Source organism: Gadus macrocephalus, chromosome 7 (genome assembly GCF_031168955.1).
Source record: "Gadus macrocephalus chromosome 7, ASM3116895v1".
Taxonomy (NCBI): Eukaryota; Metazoa; Chordata; class Actinopteri; order Gadiformes; family Gadidae; genus Gadus; species Gadus macrocephalus.
Genome location: NC_082388.1, coordinates 27,410,007 through 27,425,981, shown reverse-complemented (window position 1 = coordinate 27,425,981; position 15,975 = coordinate 27,410,007). Strand labels below are relative to the sequence as shown.

General features: G+C 52.9%; 1 protein-coding gene and 1 long non-coding RNA gene across 4 annotated transcripts; both read left to right on the top strand.

Annotated features, from left to right (window-relative positions):
• Window positions 1-305: 305 nt before the first annotated feature.
• Window positions 306-1,357, top strand: LOC132462132 (uncharacterized). Its single transcript, XR_009526726.1, has 2 exons — window positions 306-426; window positions 502-1,357. It is a non-coding gene; the product is annotated as an uncharacterized LOC132462132 (long non-coding RNA).
• Window positions 1,358-5,990: 4,633 nt separating this feature from the next.
• On the top strand, window positions 5,991-15,902 carry LOC132462129 (procollagen C-endopeptidase enhancer 2-like). 3 transcript variants are annotated; one of them, XM_060057740.1, is made up of 11 exons: window positions 5,991-6,320; window positions 9,147-9,255; window positions 9,876-10,134; window positions 10,414-10,538; window positions 11,038-11,174; window positions 11,711-12,009; window positions 12,620-12,697; window positions 14,233-14,400; window positions 15,016-15,113; window positions 15,177-15,245; window positions 15,283-15,902. In XM_060057740.1, the coding sequence occupies exons 1-10, from the start codon at window positions 6,217-6,219 to the stop codon at window positions 15,207-15,209; spliced, it is 1,410 nt and encodes a 469-aa protein (XP_059913723.1). In that variant the 5' UTR covers window positions 5,991-6,216; the 3' UTR covers window positions 15,210-15,245; window positions 15,283-15,902. The 3 variants fall into 3 exon arrangements, with proteins under 3 accessions (XP_059913723.1, XP_059913722.1, XP_059913721.1); XM_060057739.1 differs by having other exon boundaries at window positions 15,177-15,902; XM_060057738.1 differs by having other exon boundaries at window positions 5,998-6,320; window positions 15,016-15,902.
• The last annotated feature ends 73 nt before the right edge of the window (window positions 15,903-15,975 follow it).

Below are 15,975 nucleotides of genomic sequence, written 5' to 3'. Positions count from 1 at the left end.
GCTTTGCGTCTCTCTCTCAGTTTTACTCCCAATAGTCAAGGCCTTTTTTCTTTTTTATGTACGATAGATTATATTTATATAATAGTATATTTTTATGTGAGGCAGGCGCCGCGGCAGGGGGGGCGGTCCTTCGCGGTGTTCTGTCGCGGCGTCCGCCGGGTTTTTGTAACTGAGCTCCGCGCGTTATTCACTGCCAAGTATCTGGGGAGAGAGACCCTTATCCTTTTAGGTTGCACTTATTTCTGTTGGTGGACCCCCGTCCTGGTCCGGTCACCTGACCTCGGTAGACGTCTGGTCCGTCTGACCTGTTGGGGGACACTCTTCGTTATCGGTTTTCCAAACTTTTCCTAAGGTCTCACACATCTTCACTGAACCAGAGCACCAAGCCGGCGCCTCACCAGGTGGGGCGCCCCCTGCTGTCACCAGGTGGGGCCCCCCCTGCTGTCACCAGGGGCGGCGCCCCCTGCTTTCACCAGGGGGGGCGCCCCCTGCTGTCACCAGGGGGGGCGCCCCCGGCCGCGTGCTGCCGGACCCACCACTCTCTCTATCCACTGCTCCTTCTGTCTACGGGCTGCAAGACATGCACCTCCGGGGTGTGCGTGCGTGCGTGCGTGTGTGTGTGTGTGTGTGTGTGTACCTGCGTGTGGTGTGGTGTGTGTGTGTGTGTGTGTGTGTTCAGTAGTTGTAGCTCCACCTGCCTTTGGGAATATCCCCGGTTTATCCCGACAGATTAGGCTGCTTAACCGCTAAGGGCGTGTTTGTTTCCATGGCAACCTAAGTAGCCGGGGGAGGGGGAGGGGCCGAGCTTAGAGGCCTGACGGACAGACAGACCGGGGCTCCGCCCCTCTCTGGGTGAGGAACGTTATCGCTATTTTTAACCAAAGACCCGATTTTTTTATGCTTATGCTGCCATTTGCCATCAAAAACAAGTCAAAGGGAAACTCTCAAGAATATAAAGAATACAATAAGGATACTTTTGAAGATTCCCCTCAACATAAGAGAGATCTTAACGTAGAGAGAACCTCGACCCGCCCTTCTAACCCTTACAGGCGACATGTCACGCAGACGGTAGTTCAACGTGCCCTTTGACATATGCAAGGTGAAACCCCAACGATAAAGGCTCCCGGGAGCGAGGACGCGAGCGTCGGGAGGTCCTCGATAGGGCGTCTAACGAGATCCTGTACCCGATAATAGCACAACTCTTCTTCTGTTCCGTGTCTCCATAGTGCTCGCGAGTGTTTTCAAATCAAAAGACGTGTGTGACTTTTAACTCTAGATGTTAGATTAAAAACTAGAAAAAAAAAAACTACAAAAACAGCTGCAAAACATCTGTATCGTGTGGTGTTGTACCGGGGTTTAGTGGCGCCGGAGAGCCCAGCTCTTCAGGTTATTACCAAGCTAACAAAAGATTCAGCTCCAAAGGCAAACCTGTACCGTTTGATTTTGCTGGTATGAATATATATATAACATATATATATATATAACGTGTCCCAGTTCCAGCCGTCCGCAGCGGCGGGAGCGTCCCAGTGGAATCAGACGACTTGGCGTCCCTACGGATTGGGGTAGGACCGCCGTGTGTCTCCGTACGTCCGTCCGTCCACCAGCGACCTTTGCGCGGTCGCCGTGACGACGCAGAAGTCCTTCTCTTTGCGGTCGTGTTACTTTTCGGTTTTCGTTTGGTGTGTTGTCAGGTTGTGAGAGGAGAAGTGTGCGTATTCGAACACAACAGCACTTGTTTGTCGTTTTTGTTTAGTTTGGTTGGTTTTTGGCGGGAAACACGACGTTGGGCTAAATGTTGTAAGCGTGTTGTCGTCTTCTCCGGGAAAACGGATCAGAGATCTCGATAAAGGCTGTGTTTAACTCATGGGGGGGGGGGGCGATGGCCGTGTTAGTCCAGATTATGAGGTGCACATTGAGAGCTTGGTTTGAAAGCACAGAGGGAGGGGGGGGACAAACAGCATAATAAAGAGGCTAAGGCTAACCACTAGCCCCTCATGGCAGAGACGCAGCCTAAGGAGGGACCCTTTCGAGTCTCTGATTCCCCCGGAGAGGGTCGCCATTCAAGATACAATGTCCTAGAAATCAACTTTTATTTTTAAAGAAATTATAAAAAACGAACCCCCACATATGACTTTTCTTTGCTCCACGTTCCATGATCTGTTTGGTGAACGCCAAGAACAGAGTGGGACGACGGTGGGACGACGGCGGAGGGAACTGAGTTAACCGCCGTCCAGAACGCCCCGAGTGATTCTGTGGTTCGTGTCCGACGGTCGCTCCCGTATCCAATATCAATACCGATAGAAAAAAACATTTTTATTATTTTCTTCTGGAGAAGCGGCTGTTTAGTTTTCTTAGGGACTGGTGGGGCCAGGGGCCCGCGTTGGCCCCGGCTCCTGGGCCTATCAGGAGGGACGGACCCAGGGGCCGCCGGCAATGTGCTCAGTCCAGACTTTATTTTGTTATTAGTTTATCTTTTGGTTTTATATCGATAGATTTATTGTGCTGTCATTTGATATGGGATTAGAACGTCAAGGAGTTTGCGTCTGTGTAAATGAGTGGAAATTTAATTGAAAAACAGAAGTACATAAAATAACTGTAGTGTAAATCTATCAATGTGTTATTATATTGATGAACATCATGAAATATATGTATATTGGAAAAAAATACTTTGGACGTGTGATTTATTTTGTGTATGCTGTGACACACACACACACACACACACACACACACACACACACACACACACACACACACACACACACACACACACACACACACACACACACACACACACACACACACACACACACACACACACACACAGGTAGGTAGGGTGCGTGAGATACGCAAAATAAGCACGAGGAACAATGTTCAAAACATTAACGTATCTTGACACACGTTTTGGTGACATAATATGTGCTGTTGCTGAATGACGTCATCTCGAGCTGTTGCCACGACGCCACCTCCCGGTGAAGCCGACGAATTGGAGGTCCTTCAAACACGGTAAAAAACTAAATGCCGGTATTACTTGACGCGCTGAAATTTGACATTACTACTAAGGCACTACTAATGAAGACATTATCAATCCCGAAAATAACGGCAGCGGTGTAAATCGTGTTCGTTCGTACCGTAACACACAGTTGTGTATGCTCCATATTAGCGGCAGGGTCTAAGCCCCGCCCCCTGAGATGACTCATCGCAGTTACACCATACGGCCGCCAGGTGTCACCACCGCTCCTGTTTTATTATGGATTAATTGCGTCGTGTTATTTAACTATAATTCATGTGATTTTAAATGTCAATTATTGGTCCCAAGTACTACTGTACCCCAATACTAACTGTGTCCTTTCTGGAGGGGAAAGCCGGACTCCGACTACCTATCATAGAGTATCTTCATCCCTGACTCGGAAAGGAAGGAATTTCTTCACCTCACTAAACCAGAGCTAAAACCTAACCCAGCGTTTATAACTATAGCCCCTCGAAACAAAAGCTTATACCAGTCGTGGTTCGGCGCTGTCGAGACTGATTATACTGATCACCAATTTGAGCTGTCAGAATATAGTCCATGTTGTTTAATTGTTACTCTTACACGCTTAATCTTCCAAACTTCCCTTCTGACATCTGAGTTATTCTTAGCATCTTGGCCACAAAGAATGCGCGTGGAGAGAGGAGAATAACGTTCACAGTAGACGTGTCCCCTCCCGTCTGCATATGGTACGGTCCAATCTGCCGGCAATTGTAGTTGTGTCCCCTCCCGTCTGTAGATGGTACGGTCCACTCTGCCTGCTATCGTAGATGTGTGTCCCCTCCCGTCTGCAGATGGTACGGTCCACTATGCATGCTGTAGCCTGCCTGCCAAACTTTGGCACTGTGGAACTTTCGAGAAGGTTCTGGATTCGGAATCGGAATGTTCTAGAACGCACCTAAACCTCTTCTAGATCTAGAACAACATCGTAGGCGTTCTAGAACGTTCTCCTGCCGTGCTATTTGTATGTGAGTGAGGTCTCTGTGGGGGGGCTGACTGACCCAGACCCACAGATCCCCCCCCCCCCCCAACACACACACACACACACGCACAATCAATCTACCGCCCACAAACACATAAACACTCTGTTTCCTCCGATGATGTCTGAGAGGAATGTGTGACTCCGTTCTCCGGGGTTTGGGCAGGAGAACCGGGTGCCGGGAATGTCCGGTTCCCCTTTGGTTTAAATGTCAGACCCCACACACACACACACACACACACACACACACACACACACACACACACACACACACACACACACACACACACACACACACACACACACACACACACACACACACACACACACAACTCACACTCACACACATTCCTTCTCTATCTGGTCAGACCCGGTTCGCACTGAACACGTCTGACCTTAATCTGATCTCCCCATGGACAGGATCTAACGCACCAACACGTCCAATACTTTAACTCTGTTGGACTTCAGATTTTTCGTTACTGATTTCAAGATTTTTTGGGGTATTTTATGATCTATTTGCGCTCCTCTTTTTCTTCGACCTTTGTATTATTATCGTAGGTCTATCTCATTGATGTTATTTGATTAACTTTCAAGCAGTTTAGTCAACCCTTCAAATCCGATTTCTTTTTTTCCTAACCCCAAAATTACAATACATTGTTATTTCAATTCATTTTGAAAGGGGATTATATGCTCCTTCTTGGACATTATCTGAAAGACTTAAGTCGGCAGGCAGCAGCCTTTGTGTCTTCAACACAAAAAATATGAATATTCCAAAAACATAAATCTGGTAAAATCCTTCCTAAAGACCTCAGTGGTCTGCCGGCACTTCCCCGAGCAGCCAGACCCCCAGACCTCCTCTGTCTGGATCCAGCCCCCCCAGCTGTGGCTCTTCTCCCTGCGGACGTCTCCATCTGTTCAGCTCAGCAGACGCGTCCTCAGCACAGAGCCATCGTCCCAGAGGGAGACCACACTGAACCACTGACCTCACACGCTTTCACCCAAAGAGTCAATAAGTCCATTTGTCAAAAGAAAGAGAAACGCAATATATCGCTGTCGGTACAGTAAGGATGTTCAGACAACCAAGTGCCAAGCACTAGCAATCACTAGGGTAACCCATTCCCCGTATTCACCAAAGGTAGCTAGGATAAGATGCTACACTATGCAGAGTACTATTTTTAAGTGCCAGGACGTAAAACATACAATAAAAGGTGTAAGAGGTACTCCAAACGCTCTGGTACTTGAGAGTGGCTCCCCTTGGCGGGTTGTGTTCCCCCCGGGGTTCATGAGTCCACGATGTGGTCGTTGGGGTTCAGATTACAGTGTAACACGAGGGTCTGCTGTTGTTGCTTTATGAGTTTATTCTGGAGGAATGCGGGGGAGACGCGGCCCGGACATGTTGGGCTTCACAGCCCCGCAGGCTCCAGGCGCCGTCGCTCCACCTGCACACGCGTCAGCCCCGCGGCCCCGCACACCTTCACCCCCCCCCCCCCGGTCCACCATCACCCCCCAGGCCTGACCTACCGTCACCCCCCAGCCCTCACACACCATCACCCCCCCCCAAGCCCGACCGGAGGACTGACACACACTCCAACAAGCACTATTCAACCACGTTACCGAAAACCTCCGGAAACGGTCAAAATACCCCCGATTGATGCGGTAATAGTCGGCCACATTGTGAAATGTCCTAATGCTGGAGGAATGCCTCCAGACCAGAGACGTTAGCGATCCCTCTGGAGGAGATTAAAGGTCTCCTCAGACCCCCTCTCTCCCTGGATGCCCCTCTGGCCGGCCCTGGGTCCAGGGTTGGTATGGGGGAGGGAAGCCATCTGGTGTTAATCATACGTTTCTTCACCGACCGCCCTCCCCCCGCCTGAATCACCCCCCATCGTCTCCCCCCTGCTGTGTGCGGTGAGCTGTTAGGATCCCTCTCTCTCGGTCCCTCTCTTCCAACAACTTCACCCCCGCTCTCAAACTCCTACTCACTTCCCTCTCTCAGTCCCTCCTCCCTGAACCGTTCCTACCCACGATCGAGAACTTTCACCAACGTCTACAGCCCTCTCTCTCTCTCTCTCTCTCTCTCTCTCTCTCTCTCTCTCCGCCCTCTCCAGAAAGCCTCCCCTCCTCTCTCCCTCCCTCCTCCTCCCTCTCGTCTCCCCTCCGTCTCCCAACGTCTCCTCTGCAGTGTGCTGTAGCTCGCTGAGGACTCTGCATCATGGATCGTCCCGGGTGTGTGTTGATGGCCCGCTCCTTCCTGCTGTACCTCAGCGCTGCATGGCTCCTGGCTGCGACCCGCGCCCAGCAGAGCAACTTCACCAGGTGAGGACCTCCACCCTCCATTCAGATAGGAACCTCCAGGCATCGCACTCACACGGCTCCTCAGGCCGATCGCAGCGCCTTAGGGGGTGGGATGAGGAGGCATACTGTAGAGGTGAGGTGACTGTCTAACCCTCACCCTGACCCTGACCCTAACCCTGACCCTAACCCTAACCCTGACCCTAACCCTTAACCCTAACCCTCACACTAACCCCTAAGCCTGACCCTAACCCTCACCCTGACCCTAACCCTCACCCTAACCCTGACCCTAACCCTAACCCTAACCCTCACCCTCACCCTAACCCTCCCCCTAACCCTCACCCTCACCCTAACCCTCCCCCTAACCCTCACCCTAACCCTCCCCCTAACCCTGACCCTAACCCTTAACCCTAGCCCTCACCCTAACCCCTAACCCTAACCCTAACCCTAACCCTCACCCTCACCCTAACCCTCCCCCTAACCCTCACCCTCACCCTAACCCTCCCCCTAACCCTCACCCTAACCCTCCCCCTAACCCTGACCCTAACCCTAACCCTCCCCCTAACCCTCACCCTTAACCCTAACCCCTACCTGCTCATTAGTGGCACGTACCTCAAAGGACAGCCGCTGTAGACGCTATGTGGGATTTGTTCCGCTAGATGATAAATAGTGAAGAAGATTTAATAAACGTATCATGGCCTCAGACGATAACGATGAAGACCAAAGACCACCATCCTCCAACACACACACAACTACACACCACACACAGAACAACTAAACACCACACACACACACACACACACACACACACACACACACACACACACACACACACACACACACACACACACACACACACACACACACACACACACACACACACACACACACACACACACAAACTAACACACCACACACATACACACACAACCAAACAAACACACACTAACAAACCCACTCACATCCTCTGTGTTTAAGTGTCTGCATGTCTGTGTGTCTTTGTGTCCGTCCGTCTGTCTGTCTGTGTGTCTGTGTGTCTGTGTGTCTGTCTGTCTGTCTGTCCCCCTGGTCCGTGGTGTGGTCGGCGTCGCTGCCTGCTGCTGTTGTTGTTGGACCCGCTGAGCGAGTCAGGCTCTAGCTGCCGTGACTCAGAGTTGACCCAGATGTTTCCAGATGTTATTCTGCCTGTGGGGTCTGTTTTCCTGGCTCAAAGAGTCGCGTCCCACACAGCCAGCCCTGAAGTTTATAATTATTTATTCTTTACTCTGGTTGAGAAGTATTTTTCTAGGAAAGAAACGTTTGTTTGAATGTTTACGCTGAAGGATTTCATGTGCCTCAGATATGGCACGCATTCAGGAAGTTCGGATTTGTTCCAGAGCTTTCTGATCGCTCCCAACCTTTCTACATCAACAACTGTAACGAGCCGGAGATCAATATTGGACGAGCAGCAAAGATTCTTCAAATCGTGCTTCGTGACCGATTTCCTTGAAGCCTAACGGGCCAAGTGCATTTCTCCCTTTCTGCTGCTTCAGTTAGTGAGCGTTTCTTTGCGTGAGGGACAGAGTTGGTCTGCATAGACGCTCGCAGCTTCAGTTTGTCTGAACCACAGCCTCTGATTTACTGCTTTTCGGCTCTCTGTCCTGCTGAAGCCGACAGTGGGTCTAATGATACGTTAAGATCATCTCCCACAACACCATAAATACCTCAGTAGATGTAGAGATAAGACACTGGAAGTATTGCAACACAAGCTTTCTAATCCAGTGAGATACTAGAACCTAACTCTTGACCCCGTCCTGCTTTAGCCCCCAGCCTCAGATTGGAGAGCAGCGTTTATGCCGACATAAAATATCTGAGGGAGGTTTTTGGCGAGCGATCAGTTTCTTTCAATAGTCTGTTTCCTGCCCATGGGGCCGTCTTGAGACACAGAGTAAACAAGACTTACTGTTTTGTTTACTCTGAGGGGATGTTTTTGGCGAGCGATCTGTTTCTTTCAATAGTCTGTTTCCTGTCCTTCGGGACTCAGAGTAAACAAGTCTTAGTGTTTTGTTGTCTCATTACCGCATGAAACGGCGTGACGACTATGAGGTAATATTGGAGGAATGCAGCTTACTGTTGGATATTTGAGGCTATTTTGACCCACGTTGGAAGACCTAGTGATGCTAATGATGTGTCTGAAGTTAGCCAGACCAGAGGCTGTGGAAAGTTCCAGTAATTCCACTCGTCCATCTCCTGTGGCTTCCAAGAAACGCTCTTGTGAAGTATAGTAGATTACTTTCTGCTGAGAGTTGCAATATTCCTAGAATTCTTCGAGTCATTCCAGTGATTTAGTTATTAGTTATTTGTGACGGCAGGAATGTAGGCCTATCTCAAAACGTGCAAATGCCCAGGGGAGTGTAGTAATACTGATGAAACAGATCATATCAGAGTTATAACAGATATCAACTATATCCTACCTTACCCAGCAAGAGGGTTATTATTCATATATCACAATATCACCTCACCCTCACAAAGAAAGTTTAAATTAGTATATTTCCTTTGAATATTAAAGTAATATATATCACATTTGCGTATTAAAGTAATCGATTACATTTATGGATCGCAACAATCCCTCCTTTAGGTTCCTTCTCATGGATTATGAACACACTTTAATTTAGTTTTAGGGATTTATAAAGATATACATGGGTCTGGAAATTATCCTATTTTCTATTGCTAAGCTATTTGTTGTTGGGTCTTCAACCGGTACCACAAAAACCCAACCTAGCAGAACCCAACCACAAGCTAACGCCGCTCTACCCGGGGTGTGCTGACGGTGTCTGTCGTCCTCTGAACCCCGTGACCTCCCGTCTCCAGGCCGGTCTTCCAGTGCGGCGGTGACCTGGTGTCGGACTCCGGCTTCGTGGGCAGTGAGGACTTCCCCAGCTACTACAAACCCAACAGCAAGTGCACCTGGCGCATCACGGTGGGTCTCCGGTGGTCCGCCCCCTGGGTTCCGCCCCCTGGGGTCCGCCCCCGGGGGTCCGCCCCCTGGGGTCCGCCCCCTGGGGTCCGCCCCCTGGGGTCCGCCCCCGGTGGTCCGCCCCCTGGGGTCCGCCCCCTGGGGTCCAGCTCTCTGTCTGCCCTCCGGCGTGCAGGACGTCACTTTAGCCTAGCAGGTAGAGAGGGTTGACTTGTAACCGAAAGGTTGCTAGTTCGATCCCCGGCTCCTCCGAGCTGAGTGTCCCTCGTTGTCTCTGAGTGCGACGCAGTCAGGTGACGCCTCACCGGACTGCGTCGACCGCTGGCTGTCTCCGCCATGAATGTGTGTGTGAGCCGTTGTCAGTCGCTTCGGGTAAAACCTTCCGCTAAATTCCCTAAATTTAAGAATGGGTTAGGGGGCAACCGAAAGGTTGCTAGTCCGATCCCCGGCTCCTCCTAGCTTTGTGGTAGTTGATGTGTCCCTGAGCGAGACACCTCCCCCTGAATGCTCCTGACGGGCTGGGTGTCGCCTGGGGTGTCTCTGCCTGGTTGTCAGTCGCTCTGGATAAAAGCTTCAGCAGAATCCCCTAAAATGTAAAAAATTTAAATTGTTACAACTGCCAGGTCCCCGAAGGCAACGTGGTCATGCTGACGTTCCGTGTGATGGACCTGGAGGCGGACTCGCTCTGTCGCTATGACTACCTGGACGCGTACAACGGCCACTCCAACATGCAGCAGAAGCTGGGGCGCTTCTGTGGAACGTTCCGGCCCGGCGCGCTGATCTCCACCAGCAACACCCTGATGCTGGACATGGTCTCCGACGACGGGAACCAGGGCCGCGGCTTCGTGGCCTACTTCAGCGGCATCGCGCTCACCGCTGACGGTAAGAAAGATGTTACCGCATGCTGCAACAGGTGGCACATTAACTCAGCATGGATCTGCGTTATTGCCGCCATAAGTAAAAATGTAACTTTGGATATTGATCATTTTGAGGAAAAACTAGCGGGAAAATATGTTGTTTTTACGTTTTTACGAGTCCTGACGTTTATGTTCACGTTAATGAGTCTTAAAGTTAACGAGCCCTAACATTAATGAGTCCTAACCTTAACGAGTCCTAACCATAACGAGTCCTAACGTTAGTTTTCCACCTTAACGAGTCCAGAGCAACAGTTCTGCGGGGGGAGGATCACCAAGGCCCAGGGAGAGATCACCACGCCCGGCTGGCCCATGAACAAGTACCCGCCAGGGACCAGCTGCTCCTGGCTCATCACCGTGGACCCGGGCATGGTACCCACCCACACCTCCACCGTCACGCACACGCAGACGCTCCTCTCCCGGTCTCAGCCTCCCGTCTGTGGAGCCGACGCACCAGAGTCGGGACAGTTGACTGAATCACAGGAACGCCTCAAAGAGCAGGCCCCACATCCTACACCACCGACACTAAAGTAGGACGTGAGGGGATATCTACCCCGAACACAGAGCGAAGGAACCTGGAGGAGGACCTCAGGAGAGGGTCCCTCCTTGCAGGGGGGTAGGGGAGCACTAGGGGCCCCACGCATAACGGCAGAGGTCCCACAGTAGCGTCAAACAAGGCACAAACAGAGGTCAGGTTGGAAAAGGCAGTACTCAAGTTTGATTGTACATGTGTACTGTGTGTGTGTGTGTGTGTGTGTGTGTGTGTGTGTGTGTGTGTGTGTGTGTGTGTGTGTGTGTGTGTGTGTGTGTGTGTGTGTGTGTGTGTGTGTGTGTGTGTGTGTGTGTGTGTGTGTGTGTGTGTGTGTGTCAGGTCATCATGGTGAAGTTTGATAAGTTCCTGCTGGAGGCAGACACCTACTGCCGCTTCGACTACGTGGCCTTCTTCAACGGTGGGGAGAGAGACAACTCCCGACTGATCGGGAAGTTCTGCGGCGACAGAGCGCCTGAGTCAGTACCGATCCGGGGGCGGGTCCTCCTCTCAGAGGAGATCTGATGATACATCAACCCTGCGGAAATAAAGCTGCCTCTCATCTCTGGCTCATCCTCCCCTCACCTCCTCTCCTCACCTCATCCTTTCATCTCCTCTCCTTCGTTCTCCTCTCCTGCTCTGATCTCATCTCCTCTCCTTCATTCTCCTCTCCTGCTCTGATCTCATCTCCCCTTTCTCCTCTTCTGTTTCCCCCCTATCTTTCCTCCCCTCCTCCCCTCCTCCCCTCCTCCTCCCCTCCTCCCCTCCCCTCCTCCTCCCCTCCTCCCCTCCTCCTCCCCTCCTCCCCTCCTCCCCTCCTCCCCTCCTCCTCCCCTCCCCTCCTCCCCTCCTCCCCTCCTCCTCCCCTCCTCCCCTCCTCCTCCCCTCCCCTCCTCCTCCCCTCCTCCCCTCCTCCCCTCCTCCCCTCCTCCTCCCCTCCTCCCCTCCTCCCCTCTTCCTCCTCTCCTCCACTCCTCCTCATCCTCTCCTCCCCCCCTCCTCCCCTCCCCCCCAGGCCGCTGGTTTCCAACGGCAACGTGCTGCTGGTCCAGTTTGTGTCTGACCTCAGCGTGACCTCCGACGGCTTCTTGGCGAGCTACACCGCCGTCCCCCACGGCACCGCCGTCGACTCCGCCCCCAGGCTGGACCGGCCCGTTACCAGGACGACCACCACCCGCGCCCCCACCACCACCCGCGCCCCCACCACCACCACCACTACCGTGAAGCCCAGGGGGGTGAAGCCCCCCCGGACCCGGACCAGGGTCACACCGGGCCTGAACGGAGCCCCCAGACCCGGGAACGGGAAGAGACCGGGTACGGAGGGGCCGTGTGTGTGTGTGTGTGTGTGTGTGTGTGTGTGTGTGTGTGTGTGTGTGTGTGTGTGTGTGTGTGTGTGTGTGTGTGTGTGTGTGTGTGTGTGTGTGTGTGTGTGTGTGTGTGTGTGTGTGAGACTCTGTGTGGGTCTGTGTGTGTGAACATTCACTATGATCCTTCTCTATTGGATGGTGTGGTGGAGGCCGTCCTCTCTGTCTGTTTATTACAGACTGATGTCTGCTGGTCAGTAGAACCGTGTGTCTGTCCTCCTAGTGATGGGGGCGGCCTCAGAGAGAGAGGCCGGTTCCCCCAGTAGAACCGTGTGTCTGTCCTCCTAGTGATGGGGGCGGCCTCAGAGAGAGGGGCCGGTTCCCCCAGTAGAACCGTGTGTCTGTCGTCTGTCCTAGTGATGGGGGCGGCCTCAGAGAGAGAGGCCGGTTCCCCCAGTAGAACCGTGTGTCTGTCATCCTAGTGATGGGGGCGGCCTCAGAGAGAGGGGCCGGTTCCCCCAGTAGAACCGTGTGTCTGTCCTCTGTCCTAGTGATGGGGTCGGCCTCAGAGAGTGGGGCCGGTTCCCCCAGTAGAACCGTGTGTCTGTCCTCTGTCCTAGTGATGGGGAACCCGCTGTGTGCCAAGGCCTGCAAGAGGGACGGAACCATCAAGACCAGCTACTGCGCCAGCGAATTTGGTGAGTCCCTCCTTGGCCAATCACAGACGAGCGGAGTCACCGCCCAACCAATCCACTTCCCACTGATTTAACTTCAGCCAATCAAATTCAAAACCCAACGGGTTCCAAACGATCATTTCACCTGAATGCAGTGATGTCACACCTCTGAGATAATACTCGCACTAACTATGCACTCAACTTTGCCCTTTACTACGCAGTTCTTAAGTAACGTGCCTGTGTAGTAGAACTTGTGTAGTTAACCAAATTACTTTTTAGTGATTCCTATTATTTGTAGTTACATCACACTTATTGTCTGTTTTATGTCCCTGCACTTAAAGGTTGGGTATGGGATTTGCGAAACGCCAGCAGATTTTGAAAATAAACAACTCAAATGGTCCTACCCCCTCTCCTTCCACGCTGACTCTGACTCCACCCATTCCAAGTACATGGACGCGCAATCATGCACGAGCGAACACAGATGCGCGAGAGCGAGCCATTACCGAGTTAGCTAGCTCCAGTAGCTACCGCAGGATAACAACAAACAGAAGCTTGCTCTGGGTCACGAGCTTTGAGTACGTGCACGAAGGGGTCACGCACGGGGAGCGGGGGAGGGGGGAGTGCAGTACGACCGTTTGATTGACGTACTTACTGTCCAATGCCACTCGGTGGGTCTGGAAATCATTGGCTGGAGTTTTTCGAGCCCTGCCCGTTCCACAGATGATTGACTTGTTTAATTTTCATGTCAGTACTTCTAACTCAGTGACTGTAAGCGGGTTATGATAAGGATTTCAAGTAATTTAGCAAAAATGGCCAAAAAAGCGAATTCCATACCCAACCTTTAAGAATAGTGCTTAGCATGGTGTAGCATCTTACCCTAGCTATCCCTGTTGTATACAGGGAGGGGGTTAACCTAGTGATGGTTAGTGCTTGGCACTTGGTTCTATGAACATCCTTACTGTACCGACAGAGATATATTGTTGTTTCTCTTTCCGCTGACAAGTGGACTTATTCTAAGTCGCTTTGGATAAAAGCATCTGCTAAATGCTCTGAATGTAAAGATTTCCTCCTCCTCCCCCCTCCTCCTCCTCCTCCTCCTCCCCCTCCTCCTCCTCCCTTCTCCTCCCCCCTCCTTCCCCTCCTCCTCCTCCCCCTCCTCCTCCCTCCCTCCCCCCCCTCCTCCTCCCCCCTCCTCCCCCTCCCCCCCTCCTCCCCCTCTTCCTCCCCTCCTCCTCCTTCCCCTCCTCCCCCTCCTCCCCCCTCCTCCTCCTCCCCCTCCTCCCCCCCCTCCCCCCCCTCCTCCTCCTCCTCCTCCTCCCCCTCCTCCCCCTCCTCCCCCTCCCCCCCCCCTCCTCCTCCCCTCCTCCCCCTCCTCCCCCCCCCCTCCTCCTCCCCCCCCCCCTCCTCCTCCCCCTCCTCCTCCTCCCCCCCCCCCCCTCCTCCCCCCCCTCCTCCCCTCCTCCTCCTCCCCCTCCTCCCCCTCCTCCTCCTCCCCCCCTCCCCCCCCTCCTCCCCCCCCCTCCTCCCCCCCCTCCTCCCCCCCCCCTCCCCCTCCTCAGTGCTGACGGGTAAGGTCACGGCCCTGACCCCGGGGCCCCGGGGGTCCGTGCACGTGAGCGTGACCCTCATCAGGACCTACAAGGAGGGCCGTCTGTCCGTCACCGAGGGCGCTGCCCGCACCGTCAAGATGGTGGCGCAGTGCAGGAAGTGCCCGGTGCTGAGGAAAGGTACGGCCGCGCCGCGGGGGCTAACGCGCTAGGAGGGCAAGCTAACACACCTGGAGGCTATGCTTAGGGGTTAAGGGCATGCTAACATGCTAGGAGGCTATTTTAACCTGCTAGGAGGCAATGTTTACACTCCATGAGGCTATGCTAACATGCTAGGAGGCTATGCTAACAGGCCGGGATGCTATGTTTTCACACCAGGATGCTATGCTAACATGCTAGGAAGCCATGTTTACACTTCAGGACGCTATGCTAACATGCTAGGAGGCTATGCGTACACTCCATGAGGCTATGCTAACAGGCCGGAAGGCTATGTTTACACACCAGGATGCTATGCTAACCTGCTAGGAGGCTGTGCTAACATGGCCAGAGAATATGCTAACCTGCTAGGAGGCTATGTCTACACAATATGGATGCTATGCTAACATGCTAGGAGGCTATGTTTACACTCCAGGAGGCTATGCTAACAGGCCGGAATGCTTTGTTTACACACCAGGATGCTATGCTAACATGCTAGGAGGCTTTGTTTACACACCAGGATGCTATGCTAACATGCTGGGAGGCCTTTGAGCCTCTCTGGACCCCGCGCTGTGTGAGCTAACACTCGTTCTCCCTCAGGGGCGGACTACATCCTGATGGGCGGGGTCGATGAGGACGGCCGCGGCACGCTGAGCCACGGGGCCTTCACCGCCCTCTACAAGACCCCCCACGGCAAGCTGCTGACCAGCCTGGCCAAGCAGCCCTGTTAACCAGGCCACCAAGACTACACCACCCACAACCTGCCGACCAGCCTGGGCAAGCAGCCCTGTTAACCAGGCCTACACCACCCACTAGGACTAAACCACCCTCTAGGACAACACCACCCACCAGGCCTACACCACCCACTAGGACAACACCACCCACCAGGCCTACACCACCCACCAGGCCTTCACCACCCAATAGGACAACACCACCCACCAGGCCTACACCACCCAATAGGAGAACACCACCCACCAGGCCTACACCACCCACTAGGACAACACCACCCACCAGGCCTACACCACCCACCAGGCCTTCACCACCCAATAGGACAACACCACCCACCAGGCCTACACCACCCAATAGGAGAACACCACCCACCAGGCCTACACCACCCAATAGGCCTACACCAGCCACAAACGCTTACACCACCCACTAGGCCTACACCACCCACCAGGGCTACACGCAATCTACCCAACCCACCACCCTGTTAACCCTACCAGGCCTACACCACCCACAGCCAGGCCCTGGTAACCCCAAAACCTTTGAAGGACTGAGACCCCCCACACCACCACCACATTTCACAACATCGAAATCCAGGGATCGTACCAACAAATGGAAACTGTATTCTAGCAATAAGATGTGTTTGTGGCAAACCAACAGTTTTCCCTTCACCGCAGTGGAATATACCACTTTGTCTTACGTAAGAACACATTCCTGACTTTAAATTGTAATTTATGTATAAATAAAGGATTTATAAGTCGTTATTTTAACTGTCGAAACAGTTTGTTACCGCTAATCAGGACCATGTGTTCGTAGCGCGCTGACTCGCTGTTCAGC

Excerpts from the sequence above, each read along its gene's own strand:
- LOC132462129 (XM_060057740.1), top strand. The coding sequence starts at position 6,217 with ATGGATCGTCCCGGGTGTGTGTTGATGGCCCGCTCCTTCCTGCTGTAC. Across the intron at positions 12,698-14,232 it reads CTACTGCGCCAGCGAATTTG|TGCTGACGGGTAAGGTCACG; the intron begins GTGAGTCCCTCC and ends CCCCCTCCTCAG. Across the intron at positions 15,114-15,176 it reads ACAAGACCCCCCACGGCAAG|CTGCCGACCAGCCTGGGCAA; the intron begins CTGCTGACCAGC and ends ACCACCCACAAC.